The sequence below is a fragment of the Cloeon dipterum genome, chromosome 4 (genome assembly GCF_949628265.1).
Source record: "Cloeon dipterum chromosome 4, ieCloDipt1.1, whole genome shotgun sequence".
NCBI classification, from domain to species: Eukaryota; Metazoa; Arthropoda; class Insecta; order Ephemeroptera; family Baetidae; genus Cloeon; species Cloeon dipterum.
This window is the reverse complement of record NC_088789.1, coordinates 17,259,304-17,281,543: the sequence shown is the minus strand read 5'-3', so window position 1 is coordinate 17,281,543 and position 22,240 is coordinate 17,259,304. Positions and strand designations below refer to the sequence as shown.

General features: G+C 41.6%; 2 protein-coding genes across 16 annotated transcripts; both read right to left on the bottom strand.

The window, feature by feature from the left end:
• Nucleotide 1: 1 nt before the first annotated feature.
• LOC135942136 (phosphatidylinositol 4-phosphate 5-kinase type-1 alpha-like) lies at nt 2-16,956 on the bottom strand. 15 transcript variants are annotated; one of them, XM_065488090.1, is made up of 20 exons: nt 16,882-16,956; nt 16,597-16,822; nt 14,791-14,948; nt 14,491-14,739; nt 14,279-14,431; nt 13,731-13,895; nt 13,460-13,675; nt 13,192-13,403; nt 12,405-12,537; nt 12,255-12,342; nt 11,579-11,641; nt 11,143-11,160; nt 9,604-9,867; nt 7,856-7,894; nt 6,362-6,571; nt 5,384-5,531; nt 4,444-4,652; nt 4,257-4,328; nt 3,033-3,145; nt 2-2,773 (listed from the first exon to the last, which is right to left on the bottom strand). In XM_065488090.1, the coding sequence occupies exons 2-20, from the start codon at nt 16,712-16,714 to the stop codon at nt 2,750-2,752; spliced, it is 2,652 nt and encodes an 883-aa protein (XP_065344162.1). In that variant the 5' UTR covers nt 16,715-16,822; nt 16,882-16,956; the 3' UTR covers nt 2-2,749. The 15 variants fall into 15 exon arrangements, with proteins under 15 accessions (XP_065344162.1, XP_065344163.1, XP_065344166.1 ...); XM_065488091.1 differs by having other exon boundaries at nt 2-396; XM_065488094.1 differs by having other exon boundaries at nt 4,444-4,610.
• Nucleotides 16,957-17,644: 688 nt separating this feature from the next.
• Nucleotides 17,645-21,374, bottom strand: LOC135942135 (uncharacterized). Its single transcript, XM_065488088.1, has 6 exons — nt 21,232-21,374; nt 20,909-21,159; nt 20,670-20,844; nt 19,888-20,611; nt 19,487-19,827; nt 17,645-19,262 (listed from the first exon to the last, which is right to left on the bottom strand). The coding sequence occupies exons 2-6, from the start codon at nt 21,145-21,147 to the stop codon at nt 17,964-17,966; spliced, it is 2,778 nt and encodes a 925-aa protein (XP_065344160.1). The 5' UTR covers nt 21,148-21,159; nt 21,232-21,374; the 3' UTR covers nt 17,645-17,963.
• Nucleotides 21,375-22,240: the final 866 nt, after the last annotated feature.

Below are 22,240 nucleotides of genomic sequence, written 5' to 3'. Positions count from 1 at the left end.
GTTTTTTTCGTAACATTTTGCGTTGTTTTTATTTTACAATATACATCGATACGTTTCATCTTTACACTAATTAATAAAATAAATAGTACAAACAGGAATGGACGCATAACAATAACAAAGAGAGCTGTATCGCATAATTACAATATGTGATGTGGCTCTCGCTTTACACAGTATGAATGTCAAAGTAGTGCGGTGTTCATTATTTACACAACAAAAGAGGTGGGTTCAACAAAATATATCAAGTAGCAGTTTGACTGAGATCGAATCAATTCCAAATCAACCAAAACAAAAAATAGAGAAAACTAGGTTGTGTCCTGCGCGCAGAAAAAAAAGGAAAATCAACATTTTCGCGGGTCTCGCTACAGTAGTTGCCTCAGGGTTCGCTCACAAGTGCGTCTGCAAAAGAAAATGGTTGGTTTTTCAATCATCATGCTCGGGTTCGAGTACAGGCAAAAACGTGCGGTTAGTATATTTTCTTAAACTTTATTGTAATTTGGTTATAACAGTTTTCGTGAACACACTGACAAGGTAAATCAATTCAACAGAGCATTATTTCCCGTGTTAGTTGTTTGCTTGCAATTCAGAGTAGGCGCACGGATACATCAAGATTTCAACAACCAGTAATGACCTACGTTTCTCACGGCCCGTAGGAAAATTAGAACCCGATCAAGTTGAATTAATTTCGCCGGCAAATCGAAGAACAACCTCGAGCGTGAAAGGCAATTGTATTGAAAAATTTTAATTTTTTCAAGTAGCACTGGAATATAACTTTTTACAAAGCTAATTGATTACTGAGGGTTGACTTGGGGTTGGGCTAGTCAAAAATTCGACACAACGTGCTGGAAACGTAAAAACCGACACTCTGGCGGTTTATGGTCTGAACGGCGACCAATCAAGATTAAAAACCGCCAAAGTAACTTTTCCGCTCATTTTTGGCACGTCGTGACAAAATGTCGACCAAGTGATACGGCTACCTGACCCTCAGAAATCGATTGGCACTGTCAAAAGTAAGATTCTAGTAGTACTGGCAGTCACATTTTTTTATTTTAAATTTTTACTCCCGCTATTTAACAAATTGGATTTTATAAATCCAAATCAAATGTAATATATTGGATTTATTTCTTGGTCGCATTTCGAGTTTGCCAGAGCGAACTGAACGGTGAACACTGATGACATGCCTATGCGGTAGATATGGTACAACATCACTTTCGAGGGCATAACATTGACTACCACGGTCCAGAAAAGCGACAAGAATTTGTTCAACAAACACGAGTAGCGTGTCGAAAGAGAGGGAAAAGAGAGGGAGACAAGTTTTCGGTTGCTAACGCACGCCGTTGGCCGGGGTTTTTCTCAGCAACAGTTTTCACTATATATGTCCACTACGCCTTCCCACGTTAATATAGGTCCCGTATTTTTAGTTTTATAGTAGTATGCGTTAATTAACCTCAAGTCTACGATTCATTCAACAATATAACATTTGAAAAACGCAATCGATCAACATTTGCAACTGGCTAACGAAGCTAATCTCACTTAGGGAGTTCTCTCTTTTTATCTATTATTTTGTAGTACACCACATACGAGTTATCAAAATAGCCGTGGCCCCGCAAACTAACGTAGTGAGAATGAAAGAACCGAATCACTACGGAGCCTGAGCTATGTATTCCCTTGAATAATCAACGGCCAAGGAGGCTCGTCGGGCCGCCGACCTCGAGCTTTGAATTCAAAAACAAACCTGGCCACTCCACTAATTATTTTCTTCTTTTTTTAAGTAGCACAAGATGACAGAACCAATCGATTCCTGAGGATCAATTTGAATCAGGTCAAAAGAGAACCGTTCTTGTGGCATTTTTCAGACAAATACAACCGCCAAAGTAACCTTTCTGCGATTTTGCAAGTACCTAACACGTCATGTTGAATTTTCGAATATAGCAATCCTAATTCGACCCTCAGCAATCGATTGGCACTCTTAAAATTGAACTTTTTCCAGTTCCTCTTGAATGTAGCTGACACGGCTGATCGACCAAGGTGAAATTAAATTCGATTTAGATTAGACGCGGCGTGGCCAGGTCGTCGTCGAGACGAGGCCCAAGTACACTTAAATAGGCACGATTTCGTCAATGTTATGCAAAACACGTGGACAAACGAGAGACCAGCACAAGCAACATGTAATGTACTCGGAGATCGCAGTGACGGAAACAACTGTTCGGCTAGACTTGGAGGAGTAGTGTGTAGTGTAGCAATTGTTATTACGCTCGGAATCCATATAATATATAGCATTATGTTATATATAGGAAAATCAAAACGATTTTCGGTCGCGACGACGAAAAAGTGAGCATTTCAAAATATTGTCACACACCAAATTACTCGGTAGAAGAGTGGAAACGATCGAGCGAATCAAAAGATGAATATAACCTCCGATAGGTATCATATATAACATCCACTATAGTATAATATATCATATATTTAAGCGAATCCCATACAATGAGATCAACAGTCATTTATTAATGTGAATATTACTTTGTTCGTCTGATATTTTTGTTAGTAATGCGTGTGTGTGTGTGTGTTTCGTAACGGTACTAGAGAGGCTGGAGTTAATATTGCAAGTATTGATTAGAGCCGCTGACTGTGTGAGTGGCAGAACTTGGATAGGTGGTACACAGGGTCAGTTTGTCGTCGAGTGGCAAAGCGAAAGGAATGAATGTGCTTGTTAGTCGAAGGGAGTGGAAGCCCGCAGAAGTGGATTCGATCTTCACACTCGACCCCGGTAGAATCCCTGAGCGGACAGAGGAGTGAAGAGTTAACCATCACCGTTATGCAGAATGCAACCAAAATCAACATTTCCCTGCTTGAAAAAATCTGATTTTAAGCGAATAAATGAAAAAATTAGTGAAACTTGCGAGAGAAGATCCCGAAATATCTTATTGTTTTTATTTAGTATGGAAAGCTGAAGAGAAATGTTGATTTTCGAGAGTTAGGGAAAATTAAGAGGCAAGCAAAACCATAAAACCAAAACCTGGACAGTGGGCACTCACAATTTCAGCTGCGTCGTCGTCCAGGTCGTCAAAGTCGTCAGCAACACTTTGGGCACCTCCTTCACTTCCACCTCTGCTATGGTTCAAACTTCTGGCTGGTGTTGTGGGGCAACCTGCGGAAATCCAAGATCAAGTCAGACGAGAGTCTTATGAGCCCGAAACTCAGATTATTAATACTGCATTGCCAGTAAAAACGAATCCTAAATAGGACAACATCAGGAAGAAAGGGAACTAGACTCTTACAATCAGCTAAAACTATTAACTTCACTTCCACCGCATTTTTACATCTCTTGCGGCCACAATTTTCACCACTGTCTTGCGTTTGATTTTAAATACTAAAACTATGTCGTTGGAATTTCAATTTTGTCCTGTTAATTGATTCCTGAGGGTCAAAATAGGTTAGGCTGCTAAAATCACTTGGTCAAAAATTCGACACGACAATCTGAAAATCAGCAGGAACGTACAATGATCGCGTCTTTAGCAGTCTTTGGTCTGGGCCTTAGCAAAAGCACAACAGAGACCAACCAGAGAAGGGTTTGGTGCTCTGATTGGACTGGCCGCAGCGACAGTTTTGGCCTTTTCACTTGACTCGCTTGTGCCGCTGTGTTGCTGCTTCTTGATCCGATCGGAGAACCACTATCTTCTCTGATTGATCGATGGAGTTCTTTTTGTTAGATTCAAACCAAAAACTGTGAAAGCAACGGTTCTTACGTTTTCTACAATTTTCGGCCTGTCGTGTCAAAGTGTCAACGTGCCTAACCTAAATTGTCCCTCAGGAATAGATTTTGACACGGTCAAACTATAAAATTCCAGAGCTACTTTCAATTTCACACGCGAGCGGAGTGAAACAGTATTCTTTAAAATTCAAAGCAAGAAAGTGACAAAGACTGACTGAAAAAAAAGTTAAAATGCAAATGACAGATCTGAGATTTGATCTATTTTGATGCTAGCAAGATGCGCAGAAGATAGAAACGGAAAAGAGAAAAAGGTGCTGCAAAAAACTATCAAACAGAACTAAGAACAGCCACTGGGGACGAGTCAAAGTGCATTCCTGAATTTCGTGGGGAGAATGAAGCTGATAGAATGGAAAAAATGATGAAAAAAGAGTCGAAGGCTGACACTTTGGCATTCTTGCTAGCCGATTCCAAAGCTACATAGAGGGGGTTGTCGAGTTATCTGATACAACTGGGCTGCAGAGAGTGTTAGGGAAGACCCCAGAAGTACCGGTGGCACTGCTCCGACCACTTCGAGAGCCTCTCGACGAAGACGAATGAAAACTGCCGCGGAAGTGGCCCTCTGCAAGGGGCGACCATGTGTCAGAGCAAAATTTCCCAGTCATCATAACAAAAACACCCCTTTCCAGAAAAGACAACCCAAAGAAAACCCGAGTAAAAAAGTAAATGGTTCTCACCAAGGTCTCCACTGCTGGAGGACTCGGTGAACGAGGGGGTGCCTTCAGTCCAAGTGGGGGTGCTGCCTTCGACGGACGCGGGTGGCGTCCACGTGATGTTGGACCGATGGCCGGAGCCAGCTGACTCGACGCTCAGCGAGGACGACTTGTTGGTCATTTCGCTTACACTAGAATAGGTTCGTTGGTTCAGCGTGCGGAATCTCTGTATCCTGGTTTAAGCGGAGAGAAATGAAGAGCGAAAGTAAGAAGAAGAACTGAAATAACTTATTAAGAATAAATTAAAACCTCTCACACGTAAAAAAGTTGCATGCAAAAAGGGATTAAAATTATAGTGAGAAATAAAAACTATTGTCTCAAAGCAGCATTTGAGTTTCATTTTTGACAAAGCCAATCGATTCCTGAGGGTTTTTAATTGGGTTTGAGCAGATGAATCACTCGGTCGACAATTCAACACGACGAATCATATATCGGCAGAAACGTAAAAACCGTTATTCTGGAGAGTTTTTGATCTGAAAGTGTGCGAGGAGCGCCGGCGACTAATCGACAAGGCTGGCTGTTGCTGTGGCGCTGTTGTCTAGATCTTAGGCCAGCAAATAAGAGAACTGTGCTACCGCCTCAGATTGCTCTCCTGCATCCTTTTGGCAACTTTTGTTAGGTTCCCACCAAAAAAAATGCTGCAGTAACGGATTTTATGTTTTCTCTGACTATCGACTGAGTTGGTTGACTGCCTAACCCAATACGATCCTCAGGAATCGATTGGAATTGTCAAAAATTAAATTCCAGCTTCCCTTTAAAGTCTGAAAACTTTTGCAAAATAACAGAATGGGAAAGTTCATATTCCAGGAATTTTAAAGGTGTTATTTACATGGACATCTTCAGTGTAAGTCAACACAACTCAAAAAATGTAACAGGTGCTGAACATTCTCTCTAGTCTAATTACCTAATGTTGTCCTCTCGGTGGTAGGCTGAAGATCTTGACACGAGGACGTGACTGGCGGATATCGACACGTGTCTAGGTGATTGACTACTATTTTCATCCGTCCCACTCCCATAGCCTTCTGATGAAAGATGCAAACTCCCAGTATGTCCTACAAGCAGCAAAGGATTGCAAAGGCTAACTAAAGAGCAGCTCTAGCGACAAGAGAGCGGTTATGGCGATAGTGTGAGTTGAGTTGAGGGCAGGGGCGGAAAATCCAAAGAGATAATGCATCTAGGGTTAGTGGCGTGGACTAAAATCATCGTGGGTAAAAATCGCAGAGTTTGGGAGGGTTAGAAAACTGTCGTGGATCAAAACAATTCAATTTTATTGCACGTAAAATCGAAATTTTGATCTAATGCATATTAAGAAAAATTACTCTAATCGCAACAGACTCGATTTTTAAAATTATGAGAACGATCAAATTCTATCTCCTATTTGATATGCAGTTAGTTGAGATGATCTCATCTTCTTACTATTAAAAAGTCGGTTAATTTCCCCGTGCCTATTTGAGAGGAGCAAAAGCGAAATGGAAAGGAGAGCAAAAACACTAGCACATAACGATCCAAGTAGCTAGTCAAACGTAGTAGACGGTATGGGTAAAGTCGGCGTCAGGGGTTCGTGAAGCAGCTCGGCCTGCGCTACGGCAGCCGCCGGGGGAGGGGGGATGCAAAGCAGCGTTAGGCATGCCGTCCAAAGCAGCGGGGGAGCACAGGGCAGTGTCCAAATGTTTGGGGTAAATTGCGGACAAGTAAAAGTGGTGAGGATGCAGCGGCCGGCAGTTCTTTTCGCTCCTGCTGGCCGCGCGGCCGGCCTTGAAGACCGGCAGGCCGGGGGTCGAATGGCGCCGCGGCTGCGCGGCGGCGTCGACGCTCAGGTGGGACCGCGACGACGCCGGCGGCGACCACGCGCTCAGGCACTCGTGGCAGCAGGGGCATTCACCTCCGGGCCGTTGGTGCAGGTGGTGCTGCGCCATGTGGCGGCCGCCGCCACGGTTCGGCGAGCGCGGCGGCACCGGTGGCGGCACGCGGCTCTTCGGGCGGTCCTTCAGCACGGCAGGGTAGTTGTGCGCCGACGAACACGTTGAGCCGGCTGCCATCGGCGACTCCGAGTACAGGGAGGTCGGAATGGGACTGGGTGTCACTGGACTCGCTAGGCCCGGTGCGAGGACAGAGAGAAGAAGGGCGCGACAGAACAGAAACAGAGACGATTTAGTACCAGGTACCACAGGCCCGAAAGCGGGTATTTCAAAACGGCTCGCTGACTTCCAGATTGTATTAATTGTTACGTTATTTGGTGCAGATTGAAACCGTAGTGTCGACCAAGACGCTCGTGGTTGGAAAAAATGCATAATATTTGTTTCATCAGCTGTTTAATTCAAAAATTAAACTAGCATTGATAGTGCCAATTGATTCCTGAGGATCGAATTGTTATTCAAGCAGCTGAATCACCCGGTCGACAATTTGACGAATCGTGCTAAAAATCGGCGGGGAAAAAACCATTGATTTTGGTGGTTTCTGAAATTTAAAAGATGATTGCGAAGATGATGATCGAGACTGCGGCGCAATAGCAATAGCCAGTATAAGCGACAAAAGGCTGGCTGCTGGCTACATCCACTGGCTGCCGCTATGGCGTTGCTGTCTCGATCTTCATCTTTGCAGCACTGAGTCAATCAGGAAATCACTACCTTTTCTGTTCGGTCGCCAGCGTTCTTGTGGCAAATTTTACTAGGATCACACCAAGAAACTGTTTTTAAGGTTACCACCGACTATCAGCACGTATTAAATTGCCAACAGAATGTTTCGGCTACTTGACCTAAATGAACCCACAGGTGATTTCGATTGGCATCGCAAAAAAAATCAACTTGAACTTGTTTTGACTATCAAAACAGTTTTCAAAATTTACCGCAAAATGGTAAATTATTTATATTTATTTCCATCAAAATGTTTCCATTAAAAATTATTTCGAGTAATTTCATGGGCACGAATTTGAGTGGTGCAAAAATTCCAACCCCGGAGGCACTGGAAACTTGTCCGACTACTGTTCTACCAACACAAGACCAAAAATGTCCAGATTGTTAAGGTGCAAGTTCACCAAAAATCGTGGTCCACACCCTTCCACCATTACCACCGCGGCTCTTTTGTACAAAACACGTGCAAATCTGGAGGTGAGCAGCAAGAAAAGAGAAGAGCACAGCCTAAAAATCAAATTTCGGGAGGACAACGACACTTTGAGAAAGCTACGTATTTTGGTTCATATAGATATGCATACCAAAAGCAAATACACTGACATTACTCGAAATTAACTTTACGGATTTGATCAAAATAAGGAAATAATTTACGACATTGAAATGGCTTGTGCGTTACGGGATTGGAGATGAAGCGCTTTAGTCGATAAAAAAAGCTTTTTTGTCTTTCTGTAAGCATAGACACTCACCAGGCTTGCTTGTGGTCTGACTTGAAGCACCATGATGGCCTGTAAGCAGCGTGTTGTAGCATAGAAAGGTCACCAAATTAAACCACACCGAACGAGTCCTAAAGTGTAGCGAAAATAACTCGGGGAGGAAAATTAAACACCATGCAGGAGGACAACAAAAGGTTGAAAACTCAGAAAAATGAAAGATTCAATTTTCGAGATAATAATTTTATACATTTCTGAGATTTCTCTGCATTTCGTAAATAACTACAATTGAACAACATATTAATAGACTATGTACTAATAATGTCAATTTATGTCGAAGCTTTTCAAAACTAAAATTAAGTAACTAATACAAAAATAAATAATCTAATGATTAGCACAGTTCAATCAAGGAAAGGCACGACGTGGTTTTAACAGTTAGTTGAGGGAAAACAGCAGTAACGCGGCTATACAATGTAAGAGTAATTTTATCGAATCTCAGGCCTTTCCATCACCATTAACATTATTCAGAGATTGTGGTTTGTAAGAGAAACAGAGGGAATGGTATTTTCGTCAAAAGGTCATGACGATTCGCTTTTTGTTGGACGTCCTGTGGAAATCCAGAAAAAAAGAAAAATCACGTCACAAAACTGTTCAATTCTTGTGTTAGTATCATATCGTGGATAGTTATTCTTTTCCCAGGGAAAGTGAATTTATAGCGAAGAAACCACACCTCGCATGTTTTGTTTGTGCATTGTGATAACTGAGTGAAAAAATTAAAACTAAAATTTTCGGTGTTGGTTTGTCGTTTGAAGCAGAATTTCTATTTATAAACAGGTTCATTTTTTGGCTTGACAAAACAAGATTAAAAATATTACAATAACCACAAGCAAAGCGCACGAGGAAATATCACCAGACGTAGCGGCGATAGGGGACCGTGAATTCTGCGGCCAGTTATTTACCTCGGTAAGGAGGACATTCCTCACTATTAGCCGTCGTGGTGCTGTTTACGATCCAAGCCGGCAGTGGAGGGGGGAGCGAGCGAAATAACACGCTCTTGTCCCCCCTCCACTCGCAGCGCTTTTCTTGCTATTCCAGCCCGCTGGAGTGAAAATTTGGCAGAGGCCTGTGATTGGCTGCCCTTTAAAATCCGTCTGAACAAATTATTATTAAGCAGACGGTAAAAAAATCGTACCCTCACGTGCGCTTGGCTTGCAATCACCATGAACTGCAAACAATTCCATTTACAAAGAAACTGTTCAAAAAAGGTATGTACTTTTTTATAAATTAAAAAATAATGCCTGATGAACATTTCATTACACGTAATATTGGTAGGATTTACACAGAATGCGAGTAAAAATCCATCCATCGCGGCCTTTTGAGAAAGGAACGGCCGAAGAAACCAACACCGATCTACAGCAGTTAGCATCTAAGGTTTATACAAAACTCGAATCAAACTGAGCTGCGCAAAACAAGAACGGACTATATCAAAAGAAACAGTGCTAAACGCATCGGCCAGCGCATCGAGTGTGTATGTGTATACAGTGTACGTGACGCAGTGGTATATAAGTACAAAGTCAGTCAGACATGCAAAAAACTCATAGGCTTCATAGTGACAACCAGCATTCCGAGACTAGGGGTTAATTAGTCATGTGGGCGGGCGGGCGGCCAAACCATGCAGCCATGCGATCAGAGTTGCGTCTCGAGGAACGCTCGGCTGTAGGCCGTTGGCTCGAGCGGGGCGAGGCTGCTCGGCTCCCTGAAGCCGACCCTTTTCGGCCCCTTACCTTGGTCAGCAGTGGACACGGCAGCGGGCGCTGTGGATGCGACAGCGGCGGCTGAGGGGGCTGCCGCGGGCGTCGCTGCGGCCACGCTGGCCGTCGACTCGGTCGGACTTTTGACCTCTTCGGACGGCGGAGAGTTGTCGGCGGCTGCGAAAGTGCCGGCGTCCTCCTGCGCTGCCCTGTTTGCGTTCAACACGCGCTGAACCAAACTGACCGGCTGCTGCGCCTGGTTCAGACTCTTGCGCTTGGATGGGGAATGCTTCAAAGCTATGGGAGGAGAGGAAACTCATGTAATGGGCTTGAGAACGAACAGTGAAGCGACATCAAAAAAACAACAGCATCACAACAGGGCTCCGCGCACACTGAATGGACAAGGAAACTCAAAGCCCACACTAATTTTTTAGTATTTCCCTCAAGAAAAAATTCAACAAAAATTGAACAAGGCTACTTTTTATCTTTTAACACGGTTGTTTTTGTTAAAATACAGTTCTTGGAATTTCAATTTTGACAGTGCCGATCGATTCCTGAGGGTCAAATTAGGTTAGGCGGATTAAATGCCAAGTCTTAAATTCAACATGTCAAGCCGAAAATTGGCGGAAACCATTACTTTGGCGATTTTGGTCAGAAAAGAGCGACTAGAACGCCGGTGACCAATCAGAGAAAGGAGCGGTACATACTCTTTTGGAAGAAGCGTTGGCCTGAGATCGAGACAACAGCACCAATATGGAAGTAGCCAGCAGCCAGCCTCTTAATTGCGCTGCTGTCTATATCTTTGGCCAGCTCTTTGTCCAATCAGAGAACTGCTCGTTTCTGCGATTTATCGCTGGCGTTCTTGAGGCACTTTTTAGGCCAAAAACCACCTAAGTAACGGTTTTTACATTTCCGCTGATTTGCTGTACGTCATGTTGAAATTTCGACAGAGTGAATCGGCTTTGAAACTCAATTTGACCCTAAGGTATCGATTGGCACTGTAAAAAATGAATTTCAGAGCTACTTTAAAGCTACTTTAAAGATAGACTCCTAGTAATAAAAAATTATGCCATTTTCAATGTTTATTTCTGACACCCAAATGCAAGAGGCAAATTCTGTAGCCAGGATTCTTTCATAATTGCCGATGAGCTTTTAATACGCCACCAAAAAACAAAATTTTACAGGAATGGTTTCCTTTCCCTTCGTGTATTATTACGGTCTGGGTGTTTCGGGCTGGCAAAATGAAAAAAAAAATCAAAAAAGGTTTGTGTCGTTTCTTCAGTGTTAATATTAAAAAGGTGTTTAAAAATTATGCATGCTCAGTCAGTTAAATAAAGAAGCGTGCTGTTAGCAGTGTGAAAATTTGTTGTTTCGTTGAAAATGTCCAGCAAAGAAAAAGTGTAAAAGTTTACTAATCTATCACTGAACCTCCTAGATGTGTACTGTCCAGCATTAGTTCTTTGCAATGCCAATGCACAAGATTTTGGACATTAGGTACAGGTTTTGAACATTTTTTTACTACTAAAAGATTTTTTTTGTCAACTTTTCACTATAATTCGACGAATACTGTACCTAACATATCCTTTAAAGCTGTGAACGTGAATTAAGAGAAGTGAAAAGTTTACAAGTTTAACACACGATCGATTGATTGATGACTTGTAGGAGGTAGTGAGAAAAATGATGTTTAAAATAAAAAATAATGGAAGCTGTTCAAAATATGATGCATAAATGTACACCAACACAACATCCAGTAATTATTAATATGAATTAATTTGACAACCATTGTGAAAGGGAAAATTTTGAAAAAAAAAATTATTTACAAGACATTTTACACAATAAATCGAATTGATTAATGAGTAATATTAATTAGTAAAAACGTGAAAGAAAGAAAAAAACTGCTCGCTGTTTGTTGTTGTTATTAGCATCGACACAAACAAACAAGGAGGATGAAAAAGAGCTGGTTGCAAACTCAAAACGACTTGATGATCAGATATTAGAGTATCCCTACCTATATAGCTTGTCACGAGGGTACGGAACTTGCGATGGTTACCCTTAATGGCAGGCAAGTCCACTAGAGAAGGGCCAGAGAGGAAGCAGAAATAGACAAGACAAAAGTCAATACCTTCTCAAGAACCCCTTAGACAGATAATAGGAAAGGAAGGAATAATAAACCCCAATACATGCCCACATGAGTACTTCAACCAGGAAAATGGTCGAATGACTAAATGAATGGGACGGGGGAATAATGGCTTTCCACAACTAGCAACACGTAAGTAGCACAATGAACTTGGACCCTGCAAATTGTGAGGAGTGACACCACAAGAGGGCAGGGGGGATTTGAGCAAGCATTTTTGGACACCAATACGATTTTCATCACGATCATCAGTTTTTCATTTGCCTGACTGACTGACTGACTCGGTTTGTTGGAATACTTTCCCTCGGGTGATTGACATGGTCTCGTAACAGATGTTTGATGCCACCATCAGCACGAAAATTGGCTTATAGATTAATATCATGAGCTCTACAGACTTCCAGGCCTAGTTTTCTAGCCACCAGAGCTTATTATCAAAGCTATTATTACTGCATTTTAGAAGCTATGTGTTTTTACAAGAAGAAAGTGAGTCAATTTTCAGCGGGGAGAGAGAGAGAGAGAGAAATAAAATGGCTTTGCTTCAGATACTCACGGGACTGGATTTTGGTGAAGACAGTTTTCGCCATGAAATCTTGGAATCTCTGCGCATAGAAGCCAGGTCTATGGACAGAGACCGTGTCCTGTTTTCGCAAGGGCAGACATGTAGACATTGGCAAAAGACAAAAAGCATGATGCTACTTACCCCGTCGTGAATTATTGATTTGAATGTGTGCTCCAGTTTCTTTTGTAGCCGATAGCTCTGAAGAATGTCAATGACGCCTAAATACAAAAGTAACCGTTCTCCCTTTGCGTTTCTTGCTGGGATGCCGCCAGGCCTGCAAAATGTGAAGTGATTTTAAGATAATTTCTACCAAGGGAACCCTGGGATCGTTCCCCCAGGCATGCATATTTGCCTCAAACCTGTGGTTTTTCATGAAATTAGAAAAATAATTTTCATAGTAGCATTATTTCCGATTTGCAAAGCCTGACTTGGGACGGTTTTGATTTCAATTTTCAAGGGGTTTTGAAAAAATTGACAATTTATCCAATCATGGTGAAATTTAGTATGCTAACTCTCCTTGACAAGACAAAATTATCGATTTGTTTTTTTTTTTAATTTCTGAAAAATAATTGGGTTTTTTAACGATTTTATACACATGTGACAAGTTAACGACTTGTTGCTTCTCAACAAATAACAGGATCCATTTCACTCCCTAATTTATATTCAAACAGGATTAGGTTACCCTCTTTTGTTTGGTTGTAGCCCATGATAAACAGATCTACTCTGCTCTCCACAATCTTTACTTAGTCCTGACGCGTTTACTGTTTGCCTCATTCGTTGGTTTTCAAAAACGTAATTGTTTAGAGGCAAACAAAACTAGCAAAGATGACGTCACTGATAACGCATCAAGGCTCAGAAATTTTCTTTATCTATTTAACGTCAATCAGGATTTAAAATTTCTCCAATAATAAAAAAATGCAACACTCACGGTACATCGTCCTCTTCATCAATTGGTTCACTCTCAGCCTGAATACTCTCCATAGCTGTGGAATGGGCAACCAGTCTCTGTCGATTAATGGATCTACTTCTATTCAAAGAAGTTCCACTAGGAGCAGCCACAGACACGGCAGGCTCTTCGTCCACCGCTGGTTTCTCAGCCCTTGACTTCTCAGCTGCGAGTTTCTCTTCGTTTTTCTGCTCCTGAATTTTGAAAAATTATTAAATCAGTTATCTTGAGCTAGAGGCGATACACATACAATCTTTTCTCTCGTTGCTTGATCTAGGTTGTGAATGCCTACTAGTAAGCTGTAATCCATGATTTTGAAACTCTCAAGCACCCGACAGTCCCTCTGTATTGTCTTTATCAGAGCGCTGTACGTATCAGCCTCCAGGTAGATCCCATCAGGGTGGTGCTCCATGAAGTCAAGGTCCTTGTAGGTTGGAGACTTTTTTAACCTCTCGGACTTTGAAGCCTGCAAGCAGTACACGTTCAGTAGGTTGTTAACAAACTTATGTTAGGGTCATTACCTTTCTTTTGTATGTGGACCCTTTCAAGTCATACTTCTGATGCATTTTTACCCACGATGGAAGCAAGTTATTCATCACTACAAGCCGGACATTTTTAGAATTACATTGGTAACAGTAAAGACCAAAGAATTTTGGCAACAGTGTCCGCGGATTCTGATTCAGATTCTGCAATGAAAGAAAAGGGGATTAGGGCGCCACTCTGGCAATGAGTTTCATGGTTGACTGTGCCAAATGATTCTCGAGTCCCTCCATTTCGACACAATGTGCAGAAAATTGGGGGTACGTTCAAACCATAACTTTGGTGGGTTTTGGTTTGAACCCAGCATATAACGCCACGTCTAAATCTTAGACCTGCTCTCTTCAATGATTTGTTGGGTTCAAACCAAAAACCACCAAAGTAACGGCTTTTTCATTTTCCCCAATTTTCGCCATGTCCTATTGGATTGTCAGCCAATCCAAATTCAAGCCTCATGAATCTATTGGCATTGCCAAAAATCAAATTCCAAATCTACTAAAAAAATTGTTAGGCCCCAGGGCTAAAAACAAACCATGTAATATCCAGGAAGGAGTTTTTGCAGAAATTCGCCCTCTTTGTGTTGAACAGTTTTGATGATGAATTCATCATCGGTGGTGAGGTAGAAAATACTGCCGCTAGCACCTGGATTTGACAACTCCCGCAATGGAGAATTACAAAGGGATATCTGCGTGAGAGGAGCACAAAATCATTAACATAATCCTCAGATTATAGGCAGAAAATTACCAAAAAGTCGTCTGGCTGGATGCCAAACAAGTCCCTAAAGTATCTAAACGCTATTGGGGCATAAGTTTTGAACTTAAATTCTGAATAATGGTGTGCCGGAGTGTGGTTGGATCCTTCACTTGGAAAATTAGTGGTTTCCACAGTCATAAAGTCTTGCATGAGCAAATCACGCTCTGGCTTGGACGCCAGTCCTCCAATCGCGTGCTGGATCCCCAGCTGAATGGAACCCATGATTTGCGTCGTTTGGATCTGCGGAATCAGCGTGTGAGAAAGAGCAAGAAATAAATAAAGCACACCTACTTTTTTGTACGTGATTTCTCCGCCAACGCCAACTCTCCGATGTCCAATCTTTCGCTCTCGCTCCGACTTGTTTCTTTGGATTCCCAGTGCCCCACCGACAGGTTTTGCTCCTGTGCCGTCCAACGACATGAGTCTGTCTTGCCTTTCCTTTTCCTTTTCTGTAACATCAGGAATCCTAGTTAGCAGGTAATAAAATAGGGCACTCCGCACATCCATAGACGTGGAAAGTTTTTGAAATGTGTTTATTTGTTGCTTTATGACAATTTTGAAAACTTGTTTACGATTGTGAATAGGGCTGCCAACCTCCGCGTTTTGGCCGGAGATCCCTGGGTTTGGGACTGCTCGACCAGGAGTGTCCAGGTCTTTTTTTGAAAATTGAACACGGGAGGTTCTCCGGGTTTTCGATCCCAAAATTTCACATGAGCTTATGGGAAATCTTCGGGTTTTAGCTTTTTGGTTGTTTGGTATCCCTAATTGTGAATGCTATTGAAAGGTATTATTTGTGACGTATTTTTCAAGCAACAAGCGGCATTTCGTGGATTTGTTTAACTGACGCAGTGTGGTCATGTAGTTGATTAGATATCAAATTCTTATGAATTAATGGTAGCACTGGAATTTCAATTTTAAAATTACCAATCGATTTCGTATGGTCATATTTGGTTGAGCATCCAAATCATTCCGTGGACAAAATCGACACAACACGTGCCAAAAACGTGTAAACCACGATTAACCTGGCAAAAAGTGTCACAAGAACGCCGGCAACCAAACAGAAAAGGGAACGGTTCACTTTGTTTGGCTGTTTGATGTAGCAGATCGAGACAGAAGCGACACAGCGGTAGCCGGCGCAAGCAAGTTATGCAAAAAGGCTGGCAGCTAGCAGCCTGTCTTGTTCCTCAAGCTGTGGCGATCCTGTCTCGATCTTCCAATTAGGCGAGCTCAACATCAAAAAGCCAATCAGAGAACCGTCCCTTTACTGATTGGTTGCTGGCGTTCTTGTGGCACATTTTGCTGGGCTCAGACCCAGACTTAAAATTCGCCACACTAGCATTTATGTAATCGATTTTATACTGATTCGCGCTATCAAACATGAGATTTCAGTGCTCCTTAAATGTACTTCCGGACATTTTTTCAGATAAAAAAACTTATCATTTGTAGCCGTGTTTAGAACTGTGGTTAGAACCTTTTTGGTTGTGAGTGACCCAGCGAAAAATTGAAATGCGTAATTTAAATTATGTGGCAAGATCCCAAAATCGAATTTCATTTGCTAATTTATTCAACTCATAGAATCTCAAAGTAATAAATTGACCGTCAAATTATAATAATTTGTGTTCCAACTGCTAAATGAAATACAATATTATGCTACTAAATGTTTCCCTTTTTTACTGAATCAAAAGATTGAGACAGTCTTCAACTGATTAAGATAAAATTCCAATCAATAGCCTTAAAGCACAATCAACAAGAAGATGATCGTTCATTGTCATGGCCATAACAATAAATTACATAAATAACAACCCATACAAGATTGACATTTGAGTATGCATTTATATAAATATCGACGGTTAAAATCTGGCTTTATATTATGAATATGCGCGTTAGAAATACAAATAAATAATCAATTGAAAGCATTTTGCATTGCAGCATCCTAATTCATGCCAACACGACCACTTGTACGCTAAGTGAAATGTAGCGCAATTTTCCATTTGGCAGAGAAACTTTGGTGCTGTCAAAATTCCCACCACGCCCACTGGAGTCGCGGACTTCGCCCCACAACCCGTGTCACGGCCACAAAACACAGTGAAGATTTACCATCCTCGTCGCTCTCCTCGCCAGTCGACTCTCTAGGCTTTTTCCTCGTGCTGCTCGACGTCCCTTCGCCAGAGTCCCCGTTATCAACAACTTCCCCAACGTTTGCCCCGGAAGCCATCTTGTACCGCTGACAAGTCTCCTCCTAATTCGATCCAATTTCCGTGCAGTCCGCTTATGCAAACCACAACATCGTAGACGTATCGTTGGATCGCTTCACAAGGATTCCCTGGAAACCGTTTACAGCGTTAATAAGGTAAGTTGCTGCTGCAGGATCCCTCTTCATACTGGAAAAACGTCGAGGTCTCTAGCTGCTTTTGACAGAAATTTTCCGCCATGATTATTATTTGACCTGATGCTGATACCAACCTAACAAAAATATATTATTGGGATAAATATCACTGATTTACCCCTAAAATCAATACATAGATACTAAATATTAATAAAAATCATTTTTTTAATAATTAATCAGCTTTATTACTCAGAAGTTCTTTGTAGTATTTATTAATTCATTTTAACCGTGGCTATTTTGAGGGTTGGTAAACTCATCAATTTAAATCAGTCTTCTTAGTAAAGCGCGCGAATGTCGTGGAAAACAGAGCAGTACCGGGGGGTTGGGGGGTTAGTGACAAGAGAGGCCGACTAAAAGGCACAGTTGCTCTCTATTTACAGGGAACAAATGTTGCTCAATATAAGCAGCGAATTTTGCTTGAGTGTTCTTCTGCACAATTCATATTCATTTAAAGTGGATCATTGCCAGTGATCACAATCTCTTTGCTGTCAAATCATGATTTATTTCGCGAGGAGGGAAATTAAATGAATAGATCGCGACGATCAGGCGAAAAAATGATTGAAAAAGTCGCTCATTTTTATCGAGAAATTTGGCAATCGGAAATTTACCATAATAAATAGGGGGCTCAATGTAATTCAGCAATTTTTAAACTTAATTTTCATCTTCAATTTCATTTTTCATCATCGCAGCTCCAAATTCTTCACTTACACTTAATAGGTTTTTGTCACTTCTCTCTGGTTTCTAAATAATTATTTCAAATTTATTAGTCCTTTTTTATTTCCTCCTACACAAGTCTAACACAAATAACAATTAAATTCGGAGCACGCCACCAAAGCGTAAACAAAAATCATTTGCGTTTCGACCACCCAAATGCTAATAACAATACATATAAATTAATCACAACTTTAAATAAATATCTTAATGGACAATATATAAACGCAGATCGTTTCAATATTATTCTCGCTATCATAAATTCCTCTACTTCGCGTCAATGTCAATGCCAACCCGTCTTATTTTTCAACATTTATTTATTCAGCTTATGAATTGATCAAATACCAGAGTACACCAAGTTTAAGTGTCATTCCCGCAAGTTTTGCTCGATCTGGTGCCACAAAAAGTGGTCGTGCTCATCGCTGTGAATCTTGCGCCTGGCGATAACGTCGCACTGCTCCGAGCAGTAAAGGTTCACGGTCGGATACTTGGTGTCGATTTCGCACTCGGAGCACACTCGCAGTTCGGCCGAATCGGCCCTGCCGCACCACCTGCAGTGCTCGATGGGAAAGTACCAGTAATCGTCGGGGAAGGACATCGCCTCCAAACTGTCAATACTGAGCTCTTTCAGAGCGAGAAAATAGCACGTCGGAGCGAACGAGCGTGCAAAGTCGATCAGGACTCTAGATTCGTTCCCGAAAAAGGCGCGGGCATACTCTTTCAGCGCCCACATGTTACCTGCAGCCAGGTAGCTGTGGAATGCAGTGTCAAATTCGCCAAAGAGCTGCTTCGGAGTCTTAGATGCCTCTTTGAAAACGGCTCTTTTTGTGAGCTTCAAGGCTAAGTAGAAGGCGATGCTGAGAATTTGCCTTTCAGACAGTGTTTTCATCTCATTTTCCAAAGCATTTTCATCAATTGCCAGCTTGAATTTCGCTGGAAGAATATTCACTTGCAACTCTGCGGCAGCCTGTGCGTTTATTTGTTCAAAACTGAAGAGAAGGACGTGTCTCAGAAGCTGCACTGGGTCCGGATCGAGTTCAAAAACGTCGTAGCTGCACGTCGCATCGACGAAAATCAATCTGATCAAGTCGATGATCTCGTCCTTCTTTTCCTCGTAGGACAGTGAAGTGGTGAGAGCCAATGGAGTGGTCGAGGTCAACGCTTCCCTGACCCTCGTGAAGAAGTCGAGCAACAGCCACTGCCAGAAAATCGGAGCTGGTTGGTCGCCAACGGGGGAAGAAATACTTTGGTCGAAACACGAGAAAACCTTTTGCATGGCGATAGCAGTGTCGCTTTGGATTTCAGCAAAAAGGGCGTGCGAGATCCTCCTGAAGTGGCGCACCAGCATTGATGAGTGGTCGTAGTTGAATGACATATAGAAGGACAAACCCTGCTCCACTTCTAACATGATGCAGGCGTCGGAGGATCGAGAAAATCCAAAATTTTCGTAGGAGGCGATGAGCTCGTCGACAAAACGCATGTACCACTCTTTGGTGCTCTCGTCGACCGATATGTCAGCGCACAAATCGAGGAAGGAGGCGACAAAGCAGGGCAACAGGTACTGCCCGATCTGCCACTCACGCAACTTTTCATCCTTCTCCTTCTCAAATTCTTTGATTTTATAATGGTCTGCGATGGTTTCGTAAACAATCCTCTTTATTCTTGCCTAAAATTAGAATAAAAATTCAATTTGAATTTCTTCTAAAAATTATTATTGATTAAATCTGAAAGCCAATCGATTCCTGCGGGTCGAATTAGGTCAGATAGCCGAAAAACTCTCCGCATCGGCAAATCGTGTCAAATTGCCGACCGAGTGATTCGGCTGACTTTATTAAATTTTCAACCCTCAGGAATCGACTGGCGCTTTAAAAAAAAAAATAAAATAAAAACCTCAAAATCAGAAGCGATCTTTTCAGAGCCATCTGCAAAATAAGGAGAGCAGCCGTCACTTTCAAGAATATTTTTCTTCACTTCGTGCAAGAGGTTCTGCAATTCCCACTTTTCTGTGTCGTGCATTTTGCTCAGAGCACACATGATTTTTGGCAGGTCAATGTCGTTGGCATCCCCATATTTTCCCTCGAAAAATGTTGATGGGGAAGTTTTTGAAACTTTGCACAGATAGCTGCCGAGTTTGTCGCAGGCGTCAACGAGTTCCACTTTCATTTTGTTGTACAAAATAGATCCTAGAATTCCATGCTCTTCTTTTCTGATCATCATCAGGGTGGTTGCATCTGAAATTTTTGTAGAGAGCATTAATATATCTTTGAAAATTGCTAGCGTAACCGGCATACTTTCACAATTTCTCAAATTCTGCACGAGTTTGCAGCATGTGGGATCAAACACGAAGAAAATAATGTCTATCTGAGGGCTAAAATTCTTGATCAAATTTCCAATTACGACGTTAGACCTGCAATGAGTGGGATAGGTGTTTTTTCCCAGCAGTTTGGAGTGTAAGTCGTCCTCGTAAGACACCAATCGCTCTGAGGAGTTGCCAAAAACTGTAACATCTCCGATCTCACGCCAGGCGGTCCAATTGTACAGGAAGTTCCTCTCATCGAACGCTGTTTTGGTTTTCTCCAGTTCGACTAATTTAGATTGGGACTGTGAAGCGCTCCAGCAAAGTTTTTTAAGCGCACTGATCACTGTTCGTCCGACTGAGAACCGAAATTCTAGAAACGCGAGCGTTTCCTTCAACATATTGGTAAATTCGACCAGGTCTCCGACGACAATTTCATTCTCGCAGGCAGCTTCTGCTTGGCTCTGCAGCCAATCGAATCCAAAGCCCAAATTGCCTTTCAGGGCCTTGAGGATTATGTCCAGTTCAGACACTGCGATCTTGAACTCTTCCGGAAATGGATAATTGTAAAACTCGGACATTTCCATTTCGAAAATCAAGACTTCAACGAACACAGCAACAAGCCACTGGTGCAGCAGGACCGGCTGGAACGGCAGTTGAATCAAAATCCAGGGCTCGAAAAGAAAGTCCTCAGGACGCCGGCATTGCGGAATGCTGCCCTGTAATAAGTGCGAATTAAAACTCTCCACCCAGTGACAAATACACAATTGGTTATACCTTGATGATATGGGACTTCTTTTCATTTTTGGAAGCTTTATGTCCAGATTGCAGGTCATTATTCCATATAGATGGCCCCAGCACTTTGTTGCTGAGCAAAAACTGCGCTGCCACTTGCCAATATTGTCCATCAAGGCCTGTCTCCCGGATTCCATTGACAGACATCGTATGGTGACTGAAAAGACAATTAAATTAATTACTCTAACTGTAAAAAAGCTACAAAAATTATTTGCACTTACGGCAGTGGAATGTAAAATGGGAAAGCTTTGTTGAACGATTTAAAGTCATATATTGAAAGTCTCGTCCGTTCAACCTCAAACTCCGAACCCATGAGCCTTTCCAAGTCCTCCTGGTATCTGAAGTCAGCATAGCTGTACCGATTTTTAAAAATTGCAGAGTCTCGCAGCCTCAAATTACACGTCGGGGTAGGCAACCATGGTATTGTGGCCAACGGATGAGTGCTTCCTTCCTTACCCATGCTTTAAAATCTCTAAAAAAAATGTCACAACTTTTAAAACGCTCTAGTTCAAAAGGCTATTAAATTTGAGATTTACAATTATACCAATTTAACTCTGGTGCGATTCATCCCAACTGTGCAGACACCCGTTAGATACGGCTAAAAGTCAGGGAATGAAGGCAGTATAATGCTGAGAATTCTAAAAATGAGAAAGATTGCTGATGCCGAGACACCTAGAAGCCAGAGTTTTAAAATACAGGTGAAAAATAACATGCCATCTAAACACGAAATATTCACTGTAGTTATTCTTGAGACAAATATTTAAATACATCAATGTTTGGGATGCCAAGCAGAATATTTAACTCTTGAACATAATTTTTGTGATGATGTCCAAAGAAACGCGCACTAAAATGCAGCAAGTTAAGATTCATCTTTGATTTTAACAGTGTTTAATTAGAAATAATTTCCTTTGAGGTGCTTGTAATAAGAATGATTTGTGACGAACAAACACGGAATTATTATCTCTCATAATCATATCAGAAAAGCATTTCAGCCAATTAACACATCTTCAAACGCCACTTTCAGCCTGGTGAGATTTATTTTACTTGCATATGAATATGAAGAGAAACAGAAAATAGAAGTTCTCTGTAAAAAAATATGTTCACGTATGCAATCAAGGGGCAAGCTATGCAATGTGCTGTACTTACAGGGCGTGCCGGTTGCCTACCTTCAATTTAAATAGCGAAAATCTTGCCCTACTTATGAAAAAGTACAGTGTTTTACATTACAAAGCCCATTTTAAAAGCTTTCAATGTGTATTTAATTGTATCTTAAATTTGTTAGAGATAAAATAGAGTATATTTCCGAGCCGACAGTGATAATGAGTTTTTGGTTCAAAACCAATGGATTTTCGTTAAATAATTAAGTACAATATACATAAAAGTATTTAATTATTGACAAAAACTGCAGATTCCCTTCACAAGGATAAAATAACAAAACCAATCCATGATTTATTCTTCAGTGGACCAGTATTCGACAAAAGGAACTCTGCGCCAGGAAGATATTATGTAGCTTTGCTAGGTTTCCATTATATTTATTATATTGTCTTTATTGT

Excerpts from the sequence above, each read along its gene's own strand:
- LOC135942136 (XM_065488090.1), bottom strand. The coding sequence starts at position 16,714 with ATGGCTTCCGGGGCAAACGTTGGGGAAGTTGTTGATAACGGGGACTCT. Across the intron at positions 14,740-14,790 it reads GAGAAATCACGTACAAAAAA|ATCCAAACGACGCAAATCAT; the intron begins GTAGGTGTGCTT and ends CTGATTCCGCAG. Across the intron at positions 7,895-9,603 it reads CGTGTCCACTGCTGACCAAG|GCCATCATGGTGCTTCAAGT; the intron begins GTAAGGGGCCGA and ends CGCTGCTTACAG.
- LOC135942135 (XM_065488088.1), bottom strand. The coding sequence starts at position 21,147 with ATGGGTAAGGAAGGAAGCACTCATCCGTTGGCCACAATACCATGGTTG. Across the intron at positions 20,845-20,908 it reads CCATTTTACATTCCACTGCC|TCACCATACGATGTCTGTCA; the intron begins GTAAGTGCAAAT and ends TTGTCTTTTCAG. Across the intron at positions 20,612-20,669 it reads AGAAGTCCCATATCATCAAG|GGCAGCATTCCGCAATGCCG; the intron begins GTATAACCAATT and ends CACTTATTACAG.